This window comes from Crassostrea angulata, chromosome 3 (assembly GCF_025612915.1).
Source record: "Crassostrea angulata isolate pt1a10 chromosome 3, ASM2561291v2, whole genome shotgun sequence".
Lineage (NCBI taxonomy): Eukaryota > Metazoa > Mollusca > Bivalvia > Ostreida > Ostreidae > Magallana > Magallana angulata.
The window spans coordinates 25,886,696-25,910,929 of NC_069113.1; the positions used below are offsets into that span (position 1 = coordinate 25,886,696).

General features: G+C 32.7%; 3 protein-coding genes across 5 annotated transcripts; 1 reads left to right on the forward strand and 2 right to left on the reverse strand.

The window, feature by feature from the left end:
* Positions 1-1,711: 1,711 nt before the first annotated feature.
* LOC128176814 (uncharacterized) lies at positions 1,712-3,160 on the reverse strand. Its single transcript, XM_052843362.1, has 3 exons — positions 2,908-3,160; positions 2,495-2,690; positions 1,712-1,743 (listed from the first exon to the last, which is right to left on the reverse strand). Exons 1-3 carry the CDS (start codon positions 3,145-3,147, stop codon positions 1,712-1,714), a joined length of 468 nt encoding a protein of 155 aa, XP_052699322.1. The 5' UTR covers positions 3,148-3,160.
* A 2,395-nt stretch (positions 3,161-5,555) lies between these two features.
* LOC128178759 (fucolectin-5-like) lies at positions 5,556-7,764 on the forward strand. Its single transcript, XM_052846075.1, has 4 exons — positions 5,556-5,901; positions 6,084-6,120; positions 6,544-6,756; positions 7,429-7,764. The coding sequence occupies exons 1-4, from the start codon at positions 5,563-5,565 to the stop codon at positions 7,650-7,652; spliced, it is 813 nt and encodes a 270-aa protein (XP_052702035.1). The 5' UTR covers positions 5,556-5,562; the 3' UTR covers positions 7,653-7,764.
* A 4,304-nt stretch (positions 7,765-12,068) lies between these two features.
* Positions 12,069-19,411, reverse strand: LOC128177128 (vesicular glutamate transporter 3-like). 3 transcript variants are annotated; one of them, XM_052843694.1, is made up of 13 exons: positions 19,242-19,410; positions 19,051-19,159; positions 18,214-18,416; positions 16,840-16,982; positions 15,153-15,267; positions 14,931-15,018; positions 14,709-14,795; positions 14,255-14,394; positions 14,008-14,157; positions 13,770-13,902; positions 13,528-13,638; positions 13,273-13,394; positions 12,069-13,179 (listed from the first exon to the last, which is right to left on the reverse strand). In XM_052843694.1, the coding sequence occupies exons 3-13, from the start codon at positions 18,355-18,357 to the stop codon at positions 12,946-12,948; spliced, it is 1,467 nt and encodes a 488-aa protein (XP_052699654.1). In that variant the 5' UTR covers positions 18,358-18,416; positions 19,051-19,159; positions 19,242-19,410; the 3' UTR covers positions 12,069-12,945. The 3 variants fall into 3 exon arrangements, with proteins under 3 accessions (XP_052699654.1, XP_052699655.1, XP_052699653.1); XM_052843695.1 differs by lacking the exon at positions 19,051-19,159 and having other exon boundaries at positions 18,214-18,390; positions 19,242-19,411; XM_052843693.1 differs by lacking the exon at positions 19,051-19,159 and having other exon boundaries at positions 12,070-13,179.
* Positions 19,412-24,234: the final 4,823 nt, after the last annotated feature.

Consider the following 24,234-nt stretch of genomic DNA (forward strand, 5'->3'; position numbering starts at 1 on the left):
ACGTCAATCGTTTATGAATATGCATAGGTAAATTGCAGAAAATCATTTACTTATTATGGATGGTACCGCGTCGATACTTTTAAAATCAAAGTACTGAAGTACTGACGGGAGTTGATTTTATCGATTATAATTTATTTTAAAATCAGCGATATGTGATTTTGCATGGCAAGTAGTATCAGTAATCGAGATATTTCTGAGAAATTGTATGGATCCAGGCAAGATTGAACTTTAGTTTTGTTCAACCAAACGCTCGACTGTCTCCATATATCTCCGACAAGCAAGAGAGGCTCTCTGTTTTGTCGAATATTAACGGAGACAGCCGAGCGTCTGGTTGAACGAGACTAGTACATTGAAGTCTGGCGTGTGAATATATACGACTTCAAAAAATATCTAAACTGTTTGTACCATTTAAAATCTTACTATTTTCATGGTATTTATAAATAGGTTTTCTTGAAAAACAATGCTTCAGAATACATTGCATCTGAATTTATCGATTATTTTCAGGAACTAAGCGTTGTCACCGATATTGATTTGTGCTTCGGTCCAAACACTGTTTCACTTTCGGTTTGCCCGAGTAAGTGCATAGGAGAGTTGATTAAAATCAACTCCCAAAAATCGCAAAAACTGTACCTTTAAAATAAGACACACTTTAATTTTTTTCTTTAAAGCCTTAGAAGACTGCTTAAATACATTTTTGTACGTTTTAATTTTAGTACCTTTACTACTTTTATAATTTAACTCAGTGCCCTTATATAATTCAATTGTATTTTATTTACGTACCATATATAGCAAACAAATGTATGGTAAAGCGTGAGCGAATATTAAAGTTAACTTGAATTTAAATATAAATTTACTTATAAAAAGTTGATAAACTTGATTAATATACCCCTTCCCTAACCACTTTTTGGGAGGTATAAGTTTAAAGTTAAGCTGTCAAAGGCAGAAAATGAATAGTGAAAATGAAGTTATGATGGAAGGTACTCAGTATAGTACGCCACAACCCCCCGTACTGATTAGGATGTTCACGATTTTAAGAAGTTGTAATTTTCTTTTTAATATTTTTTTTGATTCGTCAAGATTTTTTGGATGAGGTCCCCCTCCGGACTTTAAAAAAAATGCCACCTGCCTGTATGGTAGAAATAAACGCGCTCGTCAAATATCCCTACTGTTTTTTGCAGTATTACAGCAGCTGTTTAATTGCACAATTGTCTTTTACATTGACAATTTACATAAAAAACCGATTAAACAAGACAAAAACGTCCATTTCAACCATTTGTTTATATTGGTTACATGGCGCTATACCCGGGCTGCGTTCAAGATAGTAGCATGTACTTAGGAGTACGTAGCAACTACGCTGTTGATCGGTAAGCTAACGTGGCCAACGTAGATATTCGAAGCCTAAACAGTTTAATATGCTAAGCACCAAAATGTGCATGATGAAAAATATATTTGATCATTTTTATGTAATGTATGTTCACAGACTTGAGCTTTGAACATAACTTTTTTTTTCATTGTTAATTGTTGCTATGGTAACCAACTGGATATCATTCTTGGATGAAAGAACAAACAAATGTGCAGGAAAATTACAATTTTACTGTATTTTCAACACAAAATCCATCAATCACTGCAAATGTCATAAAGAAATTTTTGTTATTTTCAAAAACTATAATAAAAAATGTATTTATTTCAACAATTCAATTTTGATTTTTTTTTATGTTTCTAAGCAATACTGATTCTTGAAATCTGTAAATAGCCCAGTTGAGCAATTCTCAAAAATGCCTAAATTTTAATTACTTTAAAGTGGAAATTCATGAAAAGCAATCAGTGTGTATAATTTCATTGATGAATTCAGAAACTGTAACCTTAAGATATGTAAATTATCAAATAAAAATTTTGCGTTTTCGGTTTTTTGATGAAACACACTTTGGGGGAAAATGGCGTTTTTAACGTATTTCGACAATTTCTAACATTAAACATTCTGAATATAATACTCTTTCCCCTTAACAAAATTATTTCATTAATTGATAGTTCCACTATAACTTATAACATGTGTGGAAAGCATTCTAAACACCATAACATGTACAGAAGGTCAAAAGGTTAAGATAAATTATGCTTTTATTTTGCAAGTTACTCAATTTGTTTGCAAACAGCATTACACTTATAATACTCCATCTTTCAAAAAATAACGATTCAATGTTTTTATATACATGAATGTATATACATTCTCAAAGGTTCTTTTAAAGGGCATAAGACTTTCATTTGCATAATTTCAAACAGATAATATATGACTACAAAAAAGAAATTTAAACATTTGAACCTTATTTTTAAGATTGATGAAATCATGATTACCAAAAAGCAAGGAAAAACACTCATTTCTTAAAAATAAACAACATCCAAAAAGCAATTCCAAAGCAACAACTATGTAAGATGCTTTCATTGTACAATATACATGTATTTGTATACTGTGCAGAAATTAAAACAAAAACCAAAATACCTGTTCTCTCCGACAATGATGGTATGGAGAGCCATATCTGCCCACAATGGTAGCACCCAGCGTTGTCTGACCTCAGGTAAGCTTCCGTAATGTTTGGCATATGTTGTTTAATGGTTACTAGTGTATGTTCTAGTAATGAAAGAACAGCAAAGAAGTCCTGTTTCACATAATCCATTATGTGAGTAAATGTCTTGTGCTACAAGTACAAAAGAGTAAAATTGTTTAAGGTACATGGACCTATAATGTAAGACAGTTTCATTTTTTTTTCTAAACATAAACAACAAAACTTTCAAATGCCATACATATTATATACACAAGTATATCTAACACTGTAGGCAAAAAAAAACTGACAATCAATTGACAGACCTTTGCTAATTACTTAGAATAAGAGTAGTATTAATACATTAGCTTACCACCAAACTTCCATTTTGATCCTTGAAAACTGCAACACATACATGCCAGTGTACACCTTTCTGACCAAAGAAGTCTTTCATTTTCTCCCGATACATCTGTGGCAAGTACTTCATTGCCCAGTCTAGGATCACTAGGACTTCGTTGTTCTTCAGGTCATGCAGAATGTCTATTCTTCCATCATCCTGATTCACGGTTCTTACAATATGAGATCTCCAGTCTTCTACTTGGGTAATGGACATTTCTAAATCTTGCAAAAATACCTCTTGCTCTTCTGATGGAGTCTTTATGATGACCTCACGGATTTCTGTAGGACTTTTAAAAAATCCTATAGGATTGTCAATATTTCCTGTAGGAGGATCAATTCTCCTATGGGAATTATCATTTTCCGATGGGATATTAATTTTTAAAGGTAAATATCTCACCTGTTAGGTGAAACACACTAAAAACAAAAGTGGTTATATACTCTCTAGACAATGGTCTATCATTTGGTATACATGGATTTTTCCGAAAATGCATCTTAAGCGGGTGCAAAAATGCCACCTTGGCACTGGCATAATTATCCAGCACAGTGTTAGTTAAATTATAAATTGAAATAAAACTTTTATTGAAGGAAAGGGCGATTAATCTGATTCCCAAATAAGTAATCAATCAGTTGTAAACAGATTAATCTTTTACAATTAACAGATTAGAAATTCCAACACCGTTTTGCAAAATAATGATGCAAACATAATAGTTTGGACAGGTTTGTTTGTTACTGTTTACAGATGCATTTTCTGTGTAGTGAGAGAACATTCAATTTTTAATCCTAAGTATTGCAAGCATGTTAGTGATGAGTAAATTTAATTAAAAAAACTAATATAGGTCTAAATCCATTTCTGTTTCTGCATACTATTAAAAATAATCATTTTTATTTTTTTTAAAAGTGTGCCTGAAACGATGTTGTTTGTGAAGATTGTAGGGAGTTTATTACGGATGTAAAAGATATTTGTATACAGTGTACATAATATATAAGTTTATAAGTTGTTTTTCCTCCTAAATCACGGAATGTTTATTAATTTGTTAAAGTTTTCTTGAAGTCGTGCGTGAAACCATTGGCAATAAAAACATATCATGAGGGACGGCTTTATATGTATGTTATTTTTGATGAGAACAAAAAATGGAGTTTTATTACCTGCTGTAAAAGAAATTCCAAAATACACTGTATTTTCTATGATTGATTGATGAAGCAAGCCCGTGACCTTTGCAGACTTTTTATCCTACGTCGCGTAAACTATTGCTGAATTGTTCAGTTTTCTATACCTTCATAAAATATGCATCGTTTTCATATGTCCATTGACCTTGTACATGGAACAAATTCAATGAGGATTGTTGGTTTTGGAATGAATTCACGACCTTGTTGTTTTTTTTCCTTTCCACTTCATTTTTCTTAATTCATTTTTAGACAAAATTTGCATTGTTATGTGAATGCACGTGATTTCTCATCGGAGTAAAAAATTCCCATGTTTTTGTGTTTGTTGATACCGGGTAATTCTTTGTATCGTACAATGTAAAAATACCGATGACATCATATCATACGATCACGTTCAAAGACAGATAGATGGTCGTCGTAGGAAATATCTACCTCCTTTAGAAGAAAACTTTATATAAATATATAAAAATTCATGTATAGGAAAAATGTTCTAATTTTGAAGCTAAAGAAATTAGACTTGACTTTTGTTATTTATAATTATTATAGTTCATGGAAAATATATATCTTGGATAAAACTTAAAAGCGGACCTGTTTTGAGAGGTGTCTGTATCAGAGTTTTAGAGAAAGGGTTTAAATAAATATGAACAAATTCTAAGATAAAAAATATTTGATTGATAAATCGTTATTGTTATATAACAAATGCATCGATTTAAAAATTAAAAAAAGGATGGGCAAACAAGCAATACTCTTTATCCAGAAAAATTAATTGCAGGTTGAGTCTTTGTTGCATAAAACGCGCAATCGATGTATCAGCCAAATACCTGCTCACCTAGTGGGTGGCAGGTCGGTTGTTAAAATTCTGTCCCCGAGTGCTGAATGTTTTTCTATCTTAATTGTGTTTCAATTAACCATTTTATTTTGAAAATGATGGATTTTACTTATTTCCGATTTAGTGTTATGAAAAATCTTAACAACAGCGCCTTTTTTACAGCATTAATATACGTGTTTTGGAATATTTTGAAAGGGTTATTTGAATTTGGAAATTGAAGAAGTGTTAAAAAATGATGGAAAAAACCCCCAAATATCCGTATAGCATTTTTAAGGTGCATTAAAACGAAAGACCCGGTTATCCCTATTATCTCCTCATAAAGAATAGTGTGGCCATTAATTTGAATAAAGTTGGTCCTCAATGTTAAGGGATCGTTGATGCCGCCAAGTTTGGTAGAAATGCAAAAAGTTTATTACGGCAACGACAAAACCACCCACAACGACACACGTTTGGACAAATTTTGACTAGAAAAGCTCAATTGCGCAAAAAAGTACTCTCTGATCAGGTCTATTTTTATTTTTAAGGAGGGGGAAAAACCCATTCAGTATCTATAATTGATAAAACTATACAGCCAAAGGTTTTAAATAGTCTGTCACTAGATAAACCACATCTTAATGTAGACTGAGTCGTTCAGACATGAGGTTTAACTTTTCTATGACACTTGTTTCCTATACGGTGTCTGTTTTTACAGTGACCAAGCTGCAAAAATGTACAACCGTTAACTTAAACATCAAATCCGGCAGAGAACTAACTGCAGATATGGCATCACCATTATGGACGATATATGCAGCAACGTATGGGTCTGCTTTGTACCATTGTTTTCCACGTTGTGAAGAGGACGAGAGGTGCGTTGGGATAGAGTTGTGCAGGATACGACCAGATTATTCTAGATGCAGGGGATGCTGCGAATGGTTTGTCAATTGGCACAAAGGAATAGCACTGACTACTTCTGATAAATGCAGATACATAGAGCTAGTATGTATATTAGCAGTTTTTTCAAAGATAAAATATTGTTTTTTTTAACAATTTTAAATTGGAATTTTCTTACCAAATTATTATATCTATACAAATGAAGATTATTATTATTTGATGTAAGACAGATAGAATATTTATTCATTTCACTGATTTGATATTAATTTTTTATCATTATTTATTAGGACAATAGAACAAATGTCAACGAAACTGGAACCAATGGTGAATATTGTTTTTCATTTGTTTGTTTCTCAGCCTCAGTAATATTCGATTACTAATGATTTGGGTAACATTTGTTTTTGTTTGTTGACTATTTGATAAAAAAAAATATGGAGTTTACTTGTATTTAACAAAAGTTTCTTTATTTATCTTTGAATAATTGTTAACTGAATGGTAAAACTTAATAAATTTCTTCTCCTTGTCCGCAGTAAATAAAACCAACTGTTTTATTGGGTTTTTTTAAAACAACGTTTTGAAGTAAAAACGGGAAACAGGCAATAGCAATTGATATAATTACGCTTTTAATTGTAAGTGAAAAGAAAAAAGGTTACACCCAATTACATATGATATTATTAAAAAAAATACAGTTTATTTTCGCATGTCTACAAATAAAACATAGTCTGAAATAATTTTCACGTTTTACAGTGGCTTTGCATTCTTCCACAACTGCAAGTTCTGTGGCAGTTTTTGGACCAAACGTTTTGTCGCACAGAAAAGCAGTGGATGGAATTGCACTTTGCCCGCATTCCTCGTATACTTTCCATACGTACGAGGAGGTTGACCCATGGGTTAAAATTAATCTTCAAAGAATAGTAATGATTTGGAGAATAATAGTTTACAACAGACAAGACTGCTGTGGTAAGCATTATGTTTTACATTTATGTTACGGTTTTTTCTCGATACAGTGCTTGATTTTTAAATTAATCCTCCACAGGTAAAACCGGAGAGAGGGGGTTGTATTTGTGATCGCTGTTTTCAAGTCATTCTGTAGCCCTTCGTTTCCAGACTTTTTTTTACGTTATGGTCTGGCAAATTACTTCCAAACACCCTGTCTAGCTTCATATTGATAACATACACTGTCAGATAAAATATGATTAATATTTTATGTATTGTACTTTTAATCGCTGGTTATTAACAAAATTAGTATTTAAATTGACTCTTATTCCGATCGGGTTAGATAAGTGTTCCAATAAATGACAGTGATAAAAAAGAACTTCAAGTCGGACTTCTTGGTGCAGATCCTACACTGCCATTCTATCCAAAACAGCAATTGTTACTTATAGAGTTCGACTTGTGTTACTTTTTATCCATTGGTTTTACATTTTTTAAAAATATCTTTAACAAAATTTTCTCCTGACTTAAAACTACAACTGTTTCAAAATTAGGGGGACTCCGGTAAGGGACATATATTGCTTATGCAATACTCAACGCATGCTTGTAAAACAAACACTCTGTTTCGCTAAGCTACATTGTACCAATATGTGCGTTTTAAGCATAAATAGTTTGCATTACACACTTTTCATTTTACAGGCAGTCGTTTGGTAAATCTGAACGTAACTTACAGTAATGGTGGTCAGACCAACAGCTGTGGATACTATCCTGGCTCGATGGCAAAAAGTGGTGACGTCATTCTGTTTCAATGCCCACCTGACGCCAGAGGAAGCTCTGTAAAGCTGATGGTCCAGTCTCCGCCAGGAATAAAAAACTACTTCAGTCTGTGTGAAGTTGAAGTTTATCAGAAAAAGTACGATTAAAACCATGAACAAGATTAACATGTTAACAGTGTTAACAAATAATCAGTTCAAATGTTGGTGTCTATGAGTTACTGTAGTAATGCAAATCATGTAAAACAATCGAACTAACAAAGTAAAATCAAAGTACTGAAAGCCGTACTCTTTTGATGTGTCTTGAGACATATTTTGTAGTAAAGACTGGCAAATTCTCTCTCTCTCTCTCTCTCTCTCTCTCTCTCTCTCTCTCTCTCTCATGCATTTAATGTTTACAAAGCGTCAAAGAACGACTAAATTTTGTACGCGGCAATTAACAAAAAATATGGGGTTTGGAAATTATTGAGACAACACAAATAAGTCCCTTTCTAAGTGAAAATTTCGATGAAAATTGGCATAAACATTGAAAAAAGCTAATCACATATTAATTGAACAAAGTAACATTAAATAATGTTTAATATTTTGTTTACGACGGTACGTACATTAACAAGTCGGTGGTCGGGGTACCTGGTGCAGGCATAAACACGGATTAAAAATCTTGAACAACTTCTACCTAAGTGTCGGTAGACCAGCAATTGATAATAAAGGAAATCATATGATTAATGTTCATTTTTCTATCTATTGCGACTAACATTTGTGCAAGTCTTAATAATGTTCGAGTTGAAATACGGAAATAGTACGAATATATTTTAAAAGCAATTGACGAGGGTTTATTGAATTTTGACGCCAAAGTGGCGCAGTGAATGTACATTAAAATGTGAATCTTGGAAGGAAGACCTTTTCAGGCCAAACAATAATATAATATTGCTTAAACAAAAACTATAATTATAATACAATGTAAAAGGATCAAGAGTTTCATTTGATCGTTTCATGTTCCTTTTGTTTAACTATAATTTAAAAAAAGGACTAAAAGGACTACAACTTTTTACACAAAAATTGATGTCAACAGTTGTAAAATATTTGCCGAATGACTAAAAGAGGCGTTTTAAGAAAGTTGAGTTTTGGGTAGAAACAACTCGATTGTTTTTCCACAAAAAATCAGAAATGGATAGAATATGATGTCAACAGTTCAAAAATGGATAGAATTTGTAAATTTTGGTATTTTGAAAAGAAAATGAAAGTGAAAATTAGAGAATATTTCATATTTCCGTTTGTTTGCAAGGCGTTTAAAACATAGGAGCAAAGAAACGCGTGAGTTTAGGATTGATTCGGGTCCTTGGTCGTTGTCTAGTTTGCCAGCATACCAGGAATGATCTAATGATGTCATTATTTGGAAAATTTTCAAATTAATAAACGGTATTCTGGTTTACTTTTTGGTGAAACTTAAATGGTTTATCTTTTAACCTAAGGGAGGAAGAGTGAGAGTCTCAATAATTTCCAAACAGCCCTCTTTATTTGTCTATTAGAAAAAAAATCAACAGTACATTGATTTTCGAAACAAGCGTTATAAAATCAATCCCCTATTTCTTCGACGAGCAGCAAAATACCAATGCCTTTTTAGGTACTTAACGGAAATCCATGCACATTGTATGAGTTCGAAATGCATAGTTTTGTTTTTAAAACATGTTATTAATACAAGAAAACACAAAAAACCGCTCCTTAAAATAAAAAAAAGAACCAAAAAACTCATTTGACAAAACATGGCTTTGTTCAACTACTTGGTATAGCGGAAGCTTTTAATAATTTGAAACTGTTTTTCCACTTTTGAAATTGTGCTATTTATCGTAACATTGGCGATTTGCCCGCAAGCCCGGCTAAAAATGATAATTTTATCCATTCTGATTATTCACTATTAAACAAATGATTAAATGTAAAGCTAAGAGCTTTGAAGTAAATTTAGTTAACTTTATTGTTTACTAAGTATTTGAAGAAAGTAATTACATTGTATACTTATCAAATAACATTCAGATACACTACTCTAACAAGGTGAAACACTGGTAAATTAAACGATACCTATTTAGACTTTAACAAATACATATAAAACAATTTAAAAGAGCAGGTAAGCACTACTAGAAAGCCGAAATATCAGCTGCCAGACAGCCGTTCTTTATTTCTCGGCCATATAACAGATGTCCTTTATTTATTAAAATTTATTTGAAATTATAGTTAATTTTTTCATGGATTGTTTTGTGTAAAATTAAAAAAAAATTCAATCAGAATTTCTTTCAAATTCTCTTCCTCTTTTACCAATTTTGAAATGATTATATTTGTATAGATAAATGACTGTTTTCTTAATTTAGGAAATAGTGTGTAGGTTTCCCCCTCCATTTGTCTATTTAGATACTTTTTATGGGTAATGTTTGCGCCAAGTATATCTTGAATCTTTAGAAAGAATCTGCTTCGCGGATTATAAAGCGTAAATTGTCCCAATCCATGTTATACTCGTATAAGTTGGGAAGACATTGAGTTCATTTCTTAAATAACCGATTTTTATAGATAAACAATCAATGACATATGAATTTAACGATATAATAATGTTTTAATATTGAGAGTTTTGTATACAATTGTAATTTACTAAAAACATCCAGAGGATAGAGAAAGTATTTGTCAATAGACAACTAAATTACATGTTATTAAAAATACATGAAGAATAAACGAAATGGAAGTGCACTCAATTGAAGGTAACAGAATCAATTTAGTTGCACTTAATTTAATTTCTAATTTTTCAGTTTTAAATAGCGTTACTTGTCATTCATTGTTTCAAAATGCGTAATTCTTCATCCGCGGAGCACATACAAAGTATTGTGCAGGTACTCATGACAAAGAAAACACATTAACATAATAAACTGGTAATTTAAAAATGTATAATTTAACAAGAGGCCCATGGGCCACAAATCGCTCACCTGAACAATAGTCCTTGTATCATTTTATTTCGAAAGGGTTTATTATAAAGTGAACTCTGAATAAATATTGTAAAACTCATATATTTCAAGATTTTGCCATATATTAAACAATACATAAAAAAGAAGAAACAATTTTATCTTTGGCATGTTTTTATTCATAGTTATTTTACAAATCAAATGAGATTGAATTTTAAGCTCTAAAATACCCATTTGCAGTAAAAAAATACCTTTTCACTGAAAAAATTGAAAAATATCCCTTAAATAATTAAAAGATGATATTGGCATCTGTTTTGTATTTCAATCATTAAAAGCTTCTTTATCGATTCATCAAATAAAAATATTGCAGGTGTGATGAGGACATTAGGCATGTTAGATTTTGCATTCTCATCGATCATCTGTCTTATAGACTAAACTAAACTAGAGGTACTGTGAGCAAGCTCACAATTGATTCCCCCCGCTAAGAAAAAAATCATAACCCGTGTATTTTTGCTATTATAGAAAATATTGGGTGAATCAATTTCACTGTCCATCTTCTATAAATAACAACTGCTTTATTTTTGAAAACTGTTAATTTTTAGCTTCTAATATTTCCATAAATACAAGACATGACACAAACAGAATTTAGCTTTTTTGAAACAATGACCTTGAACTTTCATAATTGACCTTGGGCCAAGGTCATGACACACCCTTTAATCGTAAGCAATCTTTGTGTGAAGTAAAGACTTCCAATGTTTCCCAATAAGAAAGATATGAACCGGACACGAATTTTGCACTTTTTCTGCCAGTGACCTTGACCTTGCCCAAATGACCTTGGGTCAAGGTCATGACACACCCTAAGGTCATAAGCAATCTTTGTGTGAAGTAAGAACTTCCAATGTTTCCCCATAAGAAAGATATGGACCGGACACGAATTTTGCACTTTTTCTGTCAGTGACCTTGACCTTGCCCGAATGACCTTGGGTCAAGGTCATGACACACCCTTATGTCATAAGCAATCTTTGTGTGAAGTAAGAACTTCCAATGTTTCTCCATAAGAAAGATATGGACTGGACACGATTGCACAGACAGACGGACAGACAGACGGACAGACAGACAGACAGACAGACAGACGGACGGACAGACAAGGTGATTCCTATATACCCCCCCAAACTTTGTTAGCGGGGGGTATAAAAAAAACATGACAAGTCTATATATAGTTGATAAAGGCTATCAATGATTCCTACTTTTTTTCCATAACTATTTTTTATCTTTTGTTCCTTTATCTTCCCTAACTTTATGTTTGTGAATCAAAACTTCGTAAAAACTAAGATCCACACCTTTTTGAAGTTGTTTGAATTTATGATATTTGATCCCGATCACTTGGATCCCGATATGTGAGTAATTGATGTCGGGATCGAAATTCCAAAAAACCCAAAAAACTAATCGATAAACATACACATGTATTTCCAGATAATTTTCTATGATAAACTTATCATGGAAATTTCTATTTTCTTTATTTTTTTTGAATACTTCTTTTAATAAAAAATGATTTAAACAATTTAGAATCTGCACTATCTTAGAATGTTTGCATAGTAATCTCACAAACTGTAGCATTGTAATTCTTAAAAAGAAGAGTTTAAAAACATTTTCCCATTTTATAACTTTATGTTAAACTTTGAACATATTTTGGAGCCGTACGTAGTATTAGTCCGGGGATCACAGTTTTCACAATTTAGAATCTACACTATCTTAGGGTACTTGTATAGTAATCTCACTAATTTTAGCACTGTAGTCCTTGAGAATACATTTTTAAAAACATTCCCCCCCCCCATATATTTCTATGTTAAATTTGACTTTTTAAATCAACTTTGAACCCCTCTTGGGACCCCAATATTGACTAGGAGATAGCGATTTTTACAATTTAGAATTTTCACTATATTAACAAGCTTTGGTGTAAATATTGGCATATATGGTGCAGTGGTTCTTAAGAAGAAGATTTTTAAGACACCCACTCAATTTTCGCCGTTTCGCAATTATCTCCCTTTTAAAAAGGGTTGTGCCCTTTATTGTAACAATTTAGAATCCCCTTTCCATAAGGATGCTTTGTACCAAGTGTGGTTAAATTTGGTTCAGTGGTTCTAGAGAAGAAGTCAAAAATGTGAAAAGTTTACAGACGGACGGACGGAAGGACGACGGACAACAGGTGATCAGGAAAGCTCACTTGAACCTTTGGTTCAGGTGAGCTAAAATTGAATTCTCTCTTTCTGAAGATAATACTGAATGCCGTCAAATAACCAATATATCTGCTGTATAAAAATTTATTACAGAAATTGATATGTCCAACACATGAAAGCTGATCAAAGGGCAAATTGTGATCATTTGACCGGTACACCTGTTCCTAATCCGACATAAAAGATGTAATGAAAATTAAAATTCATCCGATAAATTTTTTGGTTAATTTAGCCCTTTTCATTGTTTTTGCTGGCATTAATTATCTATTATTTGAATATATGCAGACCGACACGCCCATTCTGTGACGATGTGTCGGGAAACGGTTCATTGGTAGATTCATAAGTTGTTTGTTTGCGTTCACTCTTTGCAGTCACTAGTTTCTCATAAGCCGGTTGAGCCCATTCCTGCTGTTTTCCCGATCCAAAAATGGCGTATATTATAACAGCAAATAGATGTACTGAGCCGGTGATAACCAAAATCTTTTGCCAAGATTCAGCATTCTGAAAATGTTTCAGTTAAAAAGAAGTCGATACCTGTTCATGAAAATCAAAAGCACAAATGGATGCATTCTTACACGACGTTGTCCCTTGTACCTTCTGTCTGAGGGCCCCTGCTATTGCAGTACTGACGATAGCCCCAAACACACCGGACGTTACCAGCCCCGCAAGAACGCTTGCGTACTGGGGAGCTAAGTCCACGGGATTTACTTTGTATCCTGTCAAGTATATAAGGAATTAATCATAGTTTATATTTTTTTCATCATTAATTTCAAAGAGAAAATTATAAATATTAGATAAAGGAATCATTTTCAAGCATCTTTCAATGAATGCATCTGTGGATACACATACCTGCAATTCCAAAACCCGCAAAACCTTCTCCTATGACCAACAAAATAGATGCTACGGTGTAACTTTTGACAAAGCCCAGAACTATGATGATTGCAGCCTCTGATCCAAACCCTTCAGAATATTTTGAAAGTATTTATTGAATGTGTGTTTTTGAGTTACTAGTAGTGTTTTTTTAAAAGATCAAATATTATACTTTAAACTTCGATCCATCAACCACTTAGATTTATATGTATCAAATTTACCAATGCAAATGGAGAGTTTCCGACCAACAGTGGTGGATATTTTCTCCTTTTTTATCAGTTCATCCATAAGGACCCCGCCAAATATAATAAACACAGCCATCAAAACTGGTGGGAAAGATGTCAAGAATCCTATCTAAAATTGCGGACGAAATTATCTTTCCTAAAGATACTAGTATGTATTTTATACAGAATCCTCTAAATGTAATACAGAAAATTCCAGCAAATAAAAAAATCAAACCGTTGCAACATTAAGTCCGAAAACGTCTGCTAAATACTGAGGTATCTCCATCACCATAGTAGCAAAAACCCAAGACCTTGTTACATTGGCTAGAAGTAATGCCCACACAGGAAGTGACGTCAATATACTCTTCCATGGTATATTTTTGGCCTGTATAGAAAATTGGTGGACAAATGTCATGAAAGAAATGAATGGAGACGAAAGAACGTACCCTTTTTAGTTGGTCATTTCATCGCGTGAAACTTACTACATCTGCAGAGGCTATTTTAATCTTTGAACCTTCCCTTTCGAAGATGGTTTGTTCCTTCTCGCTAAGATGAGGGTTTTTTTCGGGACTATCATAGACTACAGCGAACCAAACCAGGGACAATATAATTCCGAGAATGCCTGTAATTATACGGGTGTCTTAAGATGTTTGCAAAGCTAAATCGAAATATATTTGTTTATTAAGTACTTCCTAATTGGCTATTTTTAACAGTAATAATGTTGTTGTTTTTGCTTTGTTTTTTGTTTTTGTTTTTTGTTTTTGTTTTTTTTTTTTGGATAAGTGGGAATTGTATATGAATTAAAGCCTGTGTAAGACGTATATTTTATTTAAACTAAGTGGAAAAATACGTTTATCGAGGTAGATTAAGAAAAAAATATAGTGATTATGAGAATCATGGAAGTTACGGATCACGATTGAAGTTCGCAACAATTACCGTAAATGAAGAGTCCGGCGTGCCAGCTGACGTAACAGGTGGCGGCCCCCGTCACTACCGACGCCAGAGAGGTGCTCAGGTAAAGTCCTGTGAATAAAGACACAAGTGGTGCAGGTGCAGGTCATTTTAAAATCTGAAATATGTGCAAATGAAATTTTAAATCTTACTAATTATTTTGTTAACAATACTACGATATTACATTTGCATATCAAATATACGTACCTGAATATGACAATCCAACAATTCTGGCTCGCTCAGATTTCGGGGCCCAAGCCGACACAATAGAACTCATTGCTGGCTGACATACGCCCTGCAGTTGAAATAGAGGTCAATATAGCACAGAATTAAAAAGGTGATGTAATGTGGGAAAAAATTCAAATAAATATACAAATCGTTGGAGTTTTACTGGCAATACTAAAAAATGTAAATTCCATTTATACCTACCTCTACAAATCCTTGGATAAATCTGATCACAAAGACGATGATTCGGCTGTACTTCATTGTAAACGCCAAGATCACGAAACACGACCCGCTTATGAATATGGATCCGCCAAAAATTCTAAACGAAAACGAAAATCAGACTTTGAATGATGAGCAATAGTAAGACACAAACAACGACAACTACATAGAGTCAAATTAACATTTAACGACAGTTCTAAGTTTTTACCCTGATAAATGAAATAATTTGAAAATCACGATATAAAATGTTTTGAAATTTTGAAAATTTTATAACCGATGTGTCTTCTCAACAATGGCACTGATAAATTGAGACAATACCAATAAAAATCAGTTTCCCATGACGAAACTTAGAAACAAGAAATTGATATTCTGCAGCACGTGCTTCGTTTTAAAGACTACCTTTTGCAATTTATATCAGTTTGTGTTGACAATCGCAGATGTAAAGTACTTATAATAGACAGAATGGCCCCTGAGAAAGAAATCAGAGCGTTGGATTTTAAATTAAGTTTTATGAATTGCACTGATTCCTTGATCTTGCGTCAGTCAGATATACTTCAAGTTGACTGCTTAAGAGGTTCTTTCCTCTGTTTTGGGGTAACAATTTTGGATCACCTCTAGTTTATAATTCTGCATCATATATTAATTCCACCAGTAAAATATTTTACAATGCCAAATAATTTATATTGAATAGAAAATTGTATATTTACAGAGTTTAGTAAGGAACTATATTTTTGGCAAAAGGTTTTGAAGAAGAAAATGATTTTTTTAAACTCAATAATTTTAGAGCACTGTTTTTTAAGCTTCCTAATTTTCAGTGCAGATCAAACTTCCAGATAGTTCGTGCATTACGATATCTTCATGTTGTTCCAAAATAAGGTTGTTTTTGAACATTTTGTTAATATTTCTATCGCCATATTTTGGCATATTTAGCTTATAAACATAAAAGTCCAGAAAATATTGTCTCCGATTTTTTGCCTTGATTAGCTTAATATATCATGCCATATCTCAAATTTTTGAAATGTGACCCCTACTTTTTTTTTAAATTTTTACATGAAACATTAGAGTTTTGGCTATTTATATGCAGAGTTTTGGAAGTGTCTTTTATTAATTTTCAATCTAAAGTTGAAAATGATTACATGACAAATTAATTTGTCATGTAATCATTTTCAACTTTAGATTGAAAATTAATAAAAGACAGAAGTATGATATTTCTTATAATAATTTTATTTGCATTAATGTCTACTCTTGTGTTTATTATGTACATTGTAATGGCATTAGTAAAGCAAAGTTTTTTTCGATGTTGAAACACAAGACTAGTATCGTCAGTCATCCGGAAACCAATAAGGCCGAGGGCCGTGGGCAACAGTTTGCGAACCGGTCCGACAGATCAACTGTTGCCCGAGACAAAGTTAACAACAATTTTTTATACCCTAACTGATTTAATCACTCGTTTTCGCGGAATATGACGTCACCGGTCAACAGTCTTTTTTAACAGTCGGTTATAACAGTTCAAGTCCAACAGTCAAAATGCTGGACTTTCTTGTATAGATTTATATAGTAACTGTTGACAGACAGGGGTAGTACAATAGAGATATATCATTATACATGTATATGTTGAACGCAGAATCTTCTGCCATTTGTCTTGTTCAGTGGTTTTATGAACAATGCTTACTTTGTAGCAGAGAACCTGACGGCTAGGAATCCCCCTGGTAACTGTGTGATGACGTAGCCTACAAAGTAGGCCGTGTTGAAGTACTGTGATGTAGACACGCTCCAATCCAACTGTAGGTCGTAATCTGTGCCGTTTATTGTGCACTTCAACACAAAAAATAAATTTGATCATGGATTAAAACTATTTTCATCTAGATAATGGATGATTTAAGAAATGAATTTCATAACTTTCCTATTGATCGACGTATCAAATAAAAATTGACCGGAAAACTTCATCAATGCGCTACGGTCAATTTTTCCTTTGATACGTTGATCAAAAATAAAAAAATAATTTCTTAGCATTTAATAAAACATTTTCAAATCATAAAATGTGAAGTGTCATTGATCAAAAATGTAAGTGATGTAAATGAATACAAAACAACAACAGCAACAATTATATTCAAAATGGACGCGCCTTCGGCTGATGCAGAGCTATTGAGCTGAATTAATGGATTAAACACAAATAGAGAGTTAAAATCTGAACCGGATGAATAGAAAACGAAAAAGAAATACATGCGATGGCTTGTAATGTTATTCACTGTGCCGCAAGATTCGTTAAAACTGCTTTTAATGTGAGTTAGAGCGCTGGAATATGCAACTGGGCATATTAACCCATGCAAAGAGACGCGGTCGTGAACGAAAATAGTTGATATGACGACAAATAATAGACAAAGTATGTATGTGCAACTTTTGTAAATGTTGTGGTAACTAGATAGCCAGTGAGGTATTAAATGATTATATGCCGCTTGGAATATGTCGAAGGAGTTGATGCACTAACTAAACATAGCTTTGCATTACGATGCGTATTCTGATGACCGATCATGTACGTGTGTTAATTTAAAACTTATCGTAACAAAATTTTAAACAGCAGTGTTACCGTGAACGTGTACATGTATATGTATATGCCTATATGTTCATGGAATTAAAACAGCCAGCCTCTCCGTAAATGTTGATCGCCATCTAAAGCAGACGATATCGTAAGAAGACGCTTAATTTTCTGTTTAGTGAATTAAATAATGTGACTGTATTATTTTTTTTTAAGGTAAAACTTTAAATATTTTTATATTTATAAAGTTGTATTTTGTTTGCTAACAATTAAACAGATACAACTCTACATATTGTTGACAGTATTTATTTAGGAAATCCCCGTTCTATAAATAGTGTTAAATCAGAACAGATGAAAAAAGAAGATCTGGCAAAAATTTTAATGATACAGGTATCAAAGAAATTTTTCGACCAATCATAAGCGCCAATATATCATCAAATTAATTAATATTAAATGATTCTTATATCAAAATCAAGTGGCTGATTTTAAAAAAAATTTGTTGGTTCTTACCTCTTTGAACAACGTCACACCGTCGTTGTCGTTATCTTTGATGACGTAAACCATCACCATGGTGAAGACCGTCCGGAAGCCAAAAAGGACGAGGAAACCCAGGAACGACAATAAAACGACGATTGCTCTCTTTGGACATCCCATAATGCAGTGCAATGCAGTGGAGTTTCCTTTTATCTCTATCAACTGAAAATTATGATTCCCTAAAACAGATTTAGTTAAAGATGTTAAGTTTTTTTTTATTACAGAAGACATGCTGGTTATCATAACAGCCATGGAATAAAATGACAATATAATAACTAAACTGTGATTTGATAAAAAAAAAAAAAAAAATGCAACGACTAGAAAACCACAATCGCAACTTTTTCGGGCCTTTCCAGCAAGCTCGGAAAAACACCTCGAATGTATTAGCTAGGCGTCCATGACAACCCCCCTTTTTATAAAACTTGATATAAATACAACACATTTTACGATCTGTTGAGATGTGAGCTATACTTCATTAAAGTAAACGATATCCATTAAAATATAACACAGAAGCGACATACAAGACTGTCTAGCCGATACTTATTTTAATGGGAAGCGACTCCATTTTGTATAAAATTCTAACATCCGGTGATGTTAATACATTCGAGGTGTTTTTCCGAGCCTGCTGGAAAGGCCCGACATATTGCGATTTTAGAAAACCAGTCGAAAACCACCGTGAAAATCCCGTTATGACTCGACGAAGTGATTCTGTATTAGTAGGAAAGAAAGTGTGTCCAAATTTAAGGCCCTGCTCACTCTTATCTAATTTTTATTTTTGCCAATAAGTCTTCAAGAAAGGTCAGACCCACTTACCGCAATCCCACTTTAAATTTCCTTTCGACGCCTTTGGGAAAGTTCGAAATCAGTTAGCTTAAAATACTGAAATCATGCCGTCGGCGCATTCTTACTGTGAGGTGGGTTTCTGTAGCAAGAATTATAACTATATTTTTACTTTGAATAATTATATAATATGCTTCGATTATAAAAAATTAGGAAGTACATACATGAAGAAATGCTTCCGTTCTGCTCCTGAGGCAAAAACTGTATTCATGACATGGATACTGCACTGTTCATTCACTCGATGACAGAACACAGGTGCCGTGTGCAGGTCTGCATATCGGCCGGACATACTCGTTATATTAATTAGAACAAAGACGAAGCAAATTTTCAGGTTTGTTGCGCTTTCTGTGTTTGTTTGATATACATGTATATTATTGATATCATAACCTATTTTTCAAATATCAGTGAAGAAAGAAATATTATATGAACGAGGGTCTTGTTAATATGTTTATATCTGTCCATTCTACAACACACTTCGGGGTTTTTTTCCGGTGACGACATAGAAAAAAAGGAAACAATGGTCTTATTAATTAAATTGCTCACCATACTTAAAATCGTACCAGCGATTAAATGTACAATAGAGACATTCATTGAAACATAAATTCACAAAGATTATCCAAGTACAATTTCCTGCAGTGAGGTTTACTGAGTTCATTGGTTTTGGAATGAACAGTAAATGTGATAAACTTACTTTAATTTCATTTGAATGTACATCATTAGGAAAGACTATCTTCATAATAAATACTATACAAAACCAATTGTTATAAAATATAAAGAAACTATGTCTTCCAGCAACGTAAAATCAGTCGGGGGGGGGGGGGGGGGGGGGGGCTTGTACTATAATTGATCTAGTCTTCTCTCCTCGTTAAATCTTGACACTTCCTTTCCGTGTACAGTGGAGCCTCAGTTATCCGGACGCTTTCGTTCCCAAGTCTAATCGTCTGGATAGGTGAAGCGTCCGGATATCTGAAATGTATCTATTGTTGTCATGAATGATAATGTATTTGTATACAATGGCTCCCAGTGTTGATACTATTTTTTTTGCCTTTCATACCATATAGCAACACATGCTGTTAATATGTTAATATGAACGCTTTTAAAAATAAAGAACTCTGCTTTATTTTATTATTTTGTCATGAAATATTTACCGGACAACAATGATAACCGAATCTAGCTAAATTCTTTGTGTCCAAGTGTGATATGTGTGTGATACACTTTTGTTCGCAATTTTCTAATTTTTGAAAGTGGTTTTGGAAGTCAGTGTGTTTATACAAGCTACTTATGAGGGTCTAGCACGTAAAAAAAATGTGTGAAACTTAATTGACAGGGGTAATCTTTTGTAATGAGTAGGGTATCATCAAATTTTACCGTCCGGTTAAATGAAGCAAGAGTAGTAGTAAATCAGTGTTTTGTGGTAAAAACAGACCGTCCGGATCCGGAACGCGGAATTCCGGATAAATGAGACAAAATAACGTATAAAAAAATATGTTCCCAAATAAAATCGTACGTAACTGAAGGGTCCAGTTATCTGGCGTCCGGATATCTGAGGCCCTACTGTATAATTATGTGTATAAATTTACATGTAGTTCTGTTTTTTGTAAACATGTCTTTATATACTTTACATCTTTGTACACATGTTCCTTTTACGTAATTTGTTATATTTTAACATATGTTTTGTGGCTCATCTAGATGATCTGAGTATTAAATGAATATACATGTATTAAAATGAAATGAAATTACTATAAGTACTTAAAGGAACTTGGACACGATTTAAGATCAAAAATTTTAATTTTATTTTTTATGTATAAAATAGTTTACTGGTGCATTTTAAATGATTGATCAAAATATTGAAAGTTAAAGTCAAGTTCCAAGCGAGATACAGAGGTAAGAGTTTGTTGTTATGTAAACAAAGCTCAAGTCTTATAGTTGTTTACAAAATATGTAATGTAGAGATTTTTCCATTTCTTAGACAAAATGTATGGTGGCATATCTCTGCCCCTTGTGTGCAAGTTATTTTTCTATTAATTATGTCGACATGCAAGATAAAGATGTTGACATGCAAGATAGTTATGTCAACATTCAACATAACTGTATTGACATGCAAGAAAACTGCAATCAAATAAGAGTTATAAAAAATCTCAAATATCGCCAACATGTGACATCCAAGATGCTAGATACGCTACCTCTTGAAGTCAACATGCAACTTATTTATGTTAACATGCAACCTCTTTATGTCGACATGCAACTTATTTATGTCGACATGCAACTTAGTTATGTTAACATGCAAGATAAATATGTTGACATGCAACATATTTATGTCGATATGCAACTTAGTTATGTTGACATACAACTTATAAGTTGCATGTCAACATATTTATCTCGCATGTAAACATAACTAAGTTGCATGTCAATACATTTATCTCCCAAGTCAACATAACTAAGTTGCATGTTGACATTACTAAGTTGCATGTCGACATATATAAGTTGCATGTTGACATAAATAAGTTGCATGTCTGCATATTTATCTTGCATGTTAACATAAATAAGTTGCATGTCGACATGAAAAGGTAGCATCTAGCATCCTGGATGTCACAGGTGGGCGGTATTTGAGATTTTTGAGATTTTGTATAATTCTTATCTGATTGTAATTATCTTGCATGTCAACATAGTTATGTTGCATGTTAACATATTTATCTTGCATGTCAACATATTTATCTTGCATGTCGACATATTTGATAGAAAAATAAATTGCACACAAGGGGCAGAGATATGCCACCATAAAAATGACATGTAAAAACAATTTAAACTAACTCAATATCTTCATAAATACTTGTATCAACAAAAGAAAGATACTTTTGATTGAAACTTACAATTACACAACAAATATGTAAAAAATGACAATATTCAAGCTTTGTTTACAAAACAAAGCATTATGAACCCTGTGTCTTGCTTATAACTTGATAATTGGCGTTTAAATTTTGACATAGCATTAAAAACTTCTATATTTATCAGTATAAACATTGAAAATGGAAAAATGAAATTTGAAAATTTTAAGTCAAATCGTATCCAAGTCCCTTTAAAATTGTAGCCCGTTTTTTCAAAATAGGCTTTTGTACATTGTAATTTGCTATTGAAGTTTTTTGTGGATTTTGAAGCCTTTGACTAACTACACCTTAAATTTTTGTTGATAGTTGCTGGGGAAAATGAGTATACACAGGCACGTAGCATCGTATTTGAAAGGGGGAAGGAAGACTCATCCGCAATATTGACAGGCAAAAAAAATCCCCATTTATCAAACTCGAGGAGGGAACTTAGTACTTTACACTTCAATTTCGATGCAAGTTTTTTTTTATAATATATGATGCTCCCCCCAAAAAGGGTGAGGGCAAATCCATCAAAATTCAATTTTCTCAATGTAAATTTAATAGACCCCCCCCTCCCAATACATATGGGCATATCTAATACACTAATACACAGTATACAAACATGCATATTTCATATACATGTATTATTTCTTTACTAATCGTTCTTGTGTATTTAATTCATGTATTTTAACAATGATCAAAAGTATTGTTATAATTTCTTTAATTTTTATTTTCTCTTTAAAAACAAATACACTCAAATTCCATCATTCTACAAAATCAGTAAATTGGAAATTTTCAATAAGAAAAACACCCACTTCAAAGTGTAATGCATCTTATTTAATTTTGAAAGAAACCTCATACTAGATACAGAAAACTACTGAAACATTAAATATTCCAATTAATGTAATGCTCATTATGGCTTACTTAAATAGACGCTGTAACTTCATTCATATAATGAACATTCATTCATTAACCAAAAGTTAATTGAACCACGGGGCACGAATGTTACAGCACTAAAATGACGGAAACTCTGGTTTTGGTTTAACTGTCAGTTTTAACACCGATCATTGGCCACTTGAAGCAGATGTCAGCTGTGGTCACCTGCACCTTCATAGTTTATAGTTATCTCTCTGGGTGTTATATCTAATACATGTGTATAGTGTAATTACAATTTCATTCAACATTTTGTACATTTTATGTGCTGAGTTCAGCCTCCCGGTGTTTTGTCGTCGAATATAGCGTTGTGAATACACTTAAAGCCTATCCATGCGCCATGAGCACAAACATAGACGTCAACACGTGTTTTTGGGTATATTTATTATTGTAAGATTAAATAAAACTTTCAAATTTACATAACCAATTTGATATGTACCTATGAAAAATGATCATTTAATAATAAATCATAAATACTCATTAATATAAAAAGACTTTTTTCTACAAAGTTTCTGGCACTATATTTTTAGACAAGTAAGCGAACTAAATAACATGGCTGCTCCATGTAAGTTTCTTGCTGAGAGCGTATATAAAGGCTTTTAAACGACGATACACTGAAATACTTCATACAAATTTACATCAATATGAATATAATTATAAGCATTGAATGCTTATTTTTGGATATCGGTCCTAAAACAAACTAAGTAACCATACTGTCTAACGTGCGGTATTCAATTTGTCTTCACAGCCCTGGTGTGTTATAAAATGTACCTTTATTTAATGTACCTTTATCTAGTAAATGAAAGATGCCGTCAGGCTACATATTTATGAAATTCGGAATATAAATTCTTTCAATGATGCTTTATAACAATAGCTTTTTTTGATATGGTGTACCAGAGCCTAAATTTTTGGTAAATAGAATGAAAATCATGTTTTTAACTGTCAATTTCTATGTGATATGAAGGAAACAGGTAACGACTCTTGGAGTTTTGTCCATGTTTACAAAAACGGCATTAAACAAACTCTTGACCTCCCCTTTAAAACGATGTCAAATTGAACATAGGTATCGGAATTACCTTTTCCATGATTTAATTTTGAATGTCAAGAAACTGATTCATTTTCTTCATTATTCCTTCAACGCCATAAAGTACGGGAAAAAGATTTTGACAAATCAATTTTGACGTCAAAATGGTTCTTAAACAATAAAAAGCCTTCTTTGGTGATTCATGCTGGTTCTGAAAATAGCTCGACATTGCAGAAAAAAATACATGACCGGCGTTAAAATAATTTTAACCAAGTCTTCTCAAGTCTTCTTAAATGGGAATTTGAGTCTGACATCATCATGATTATTTCGTGCAGT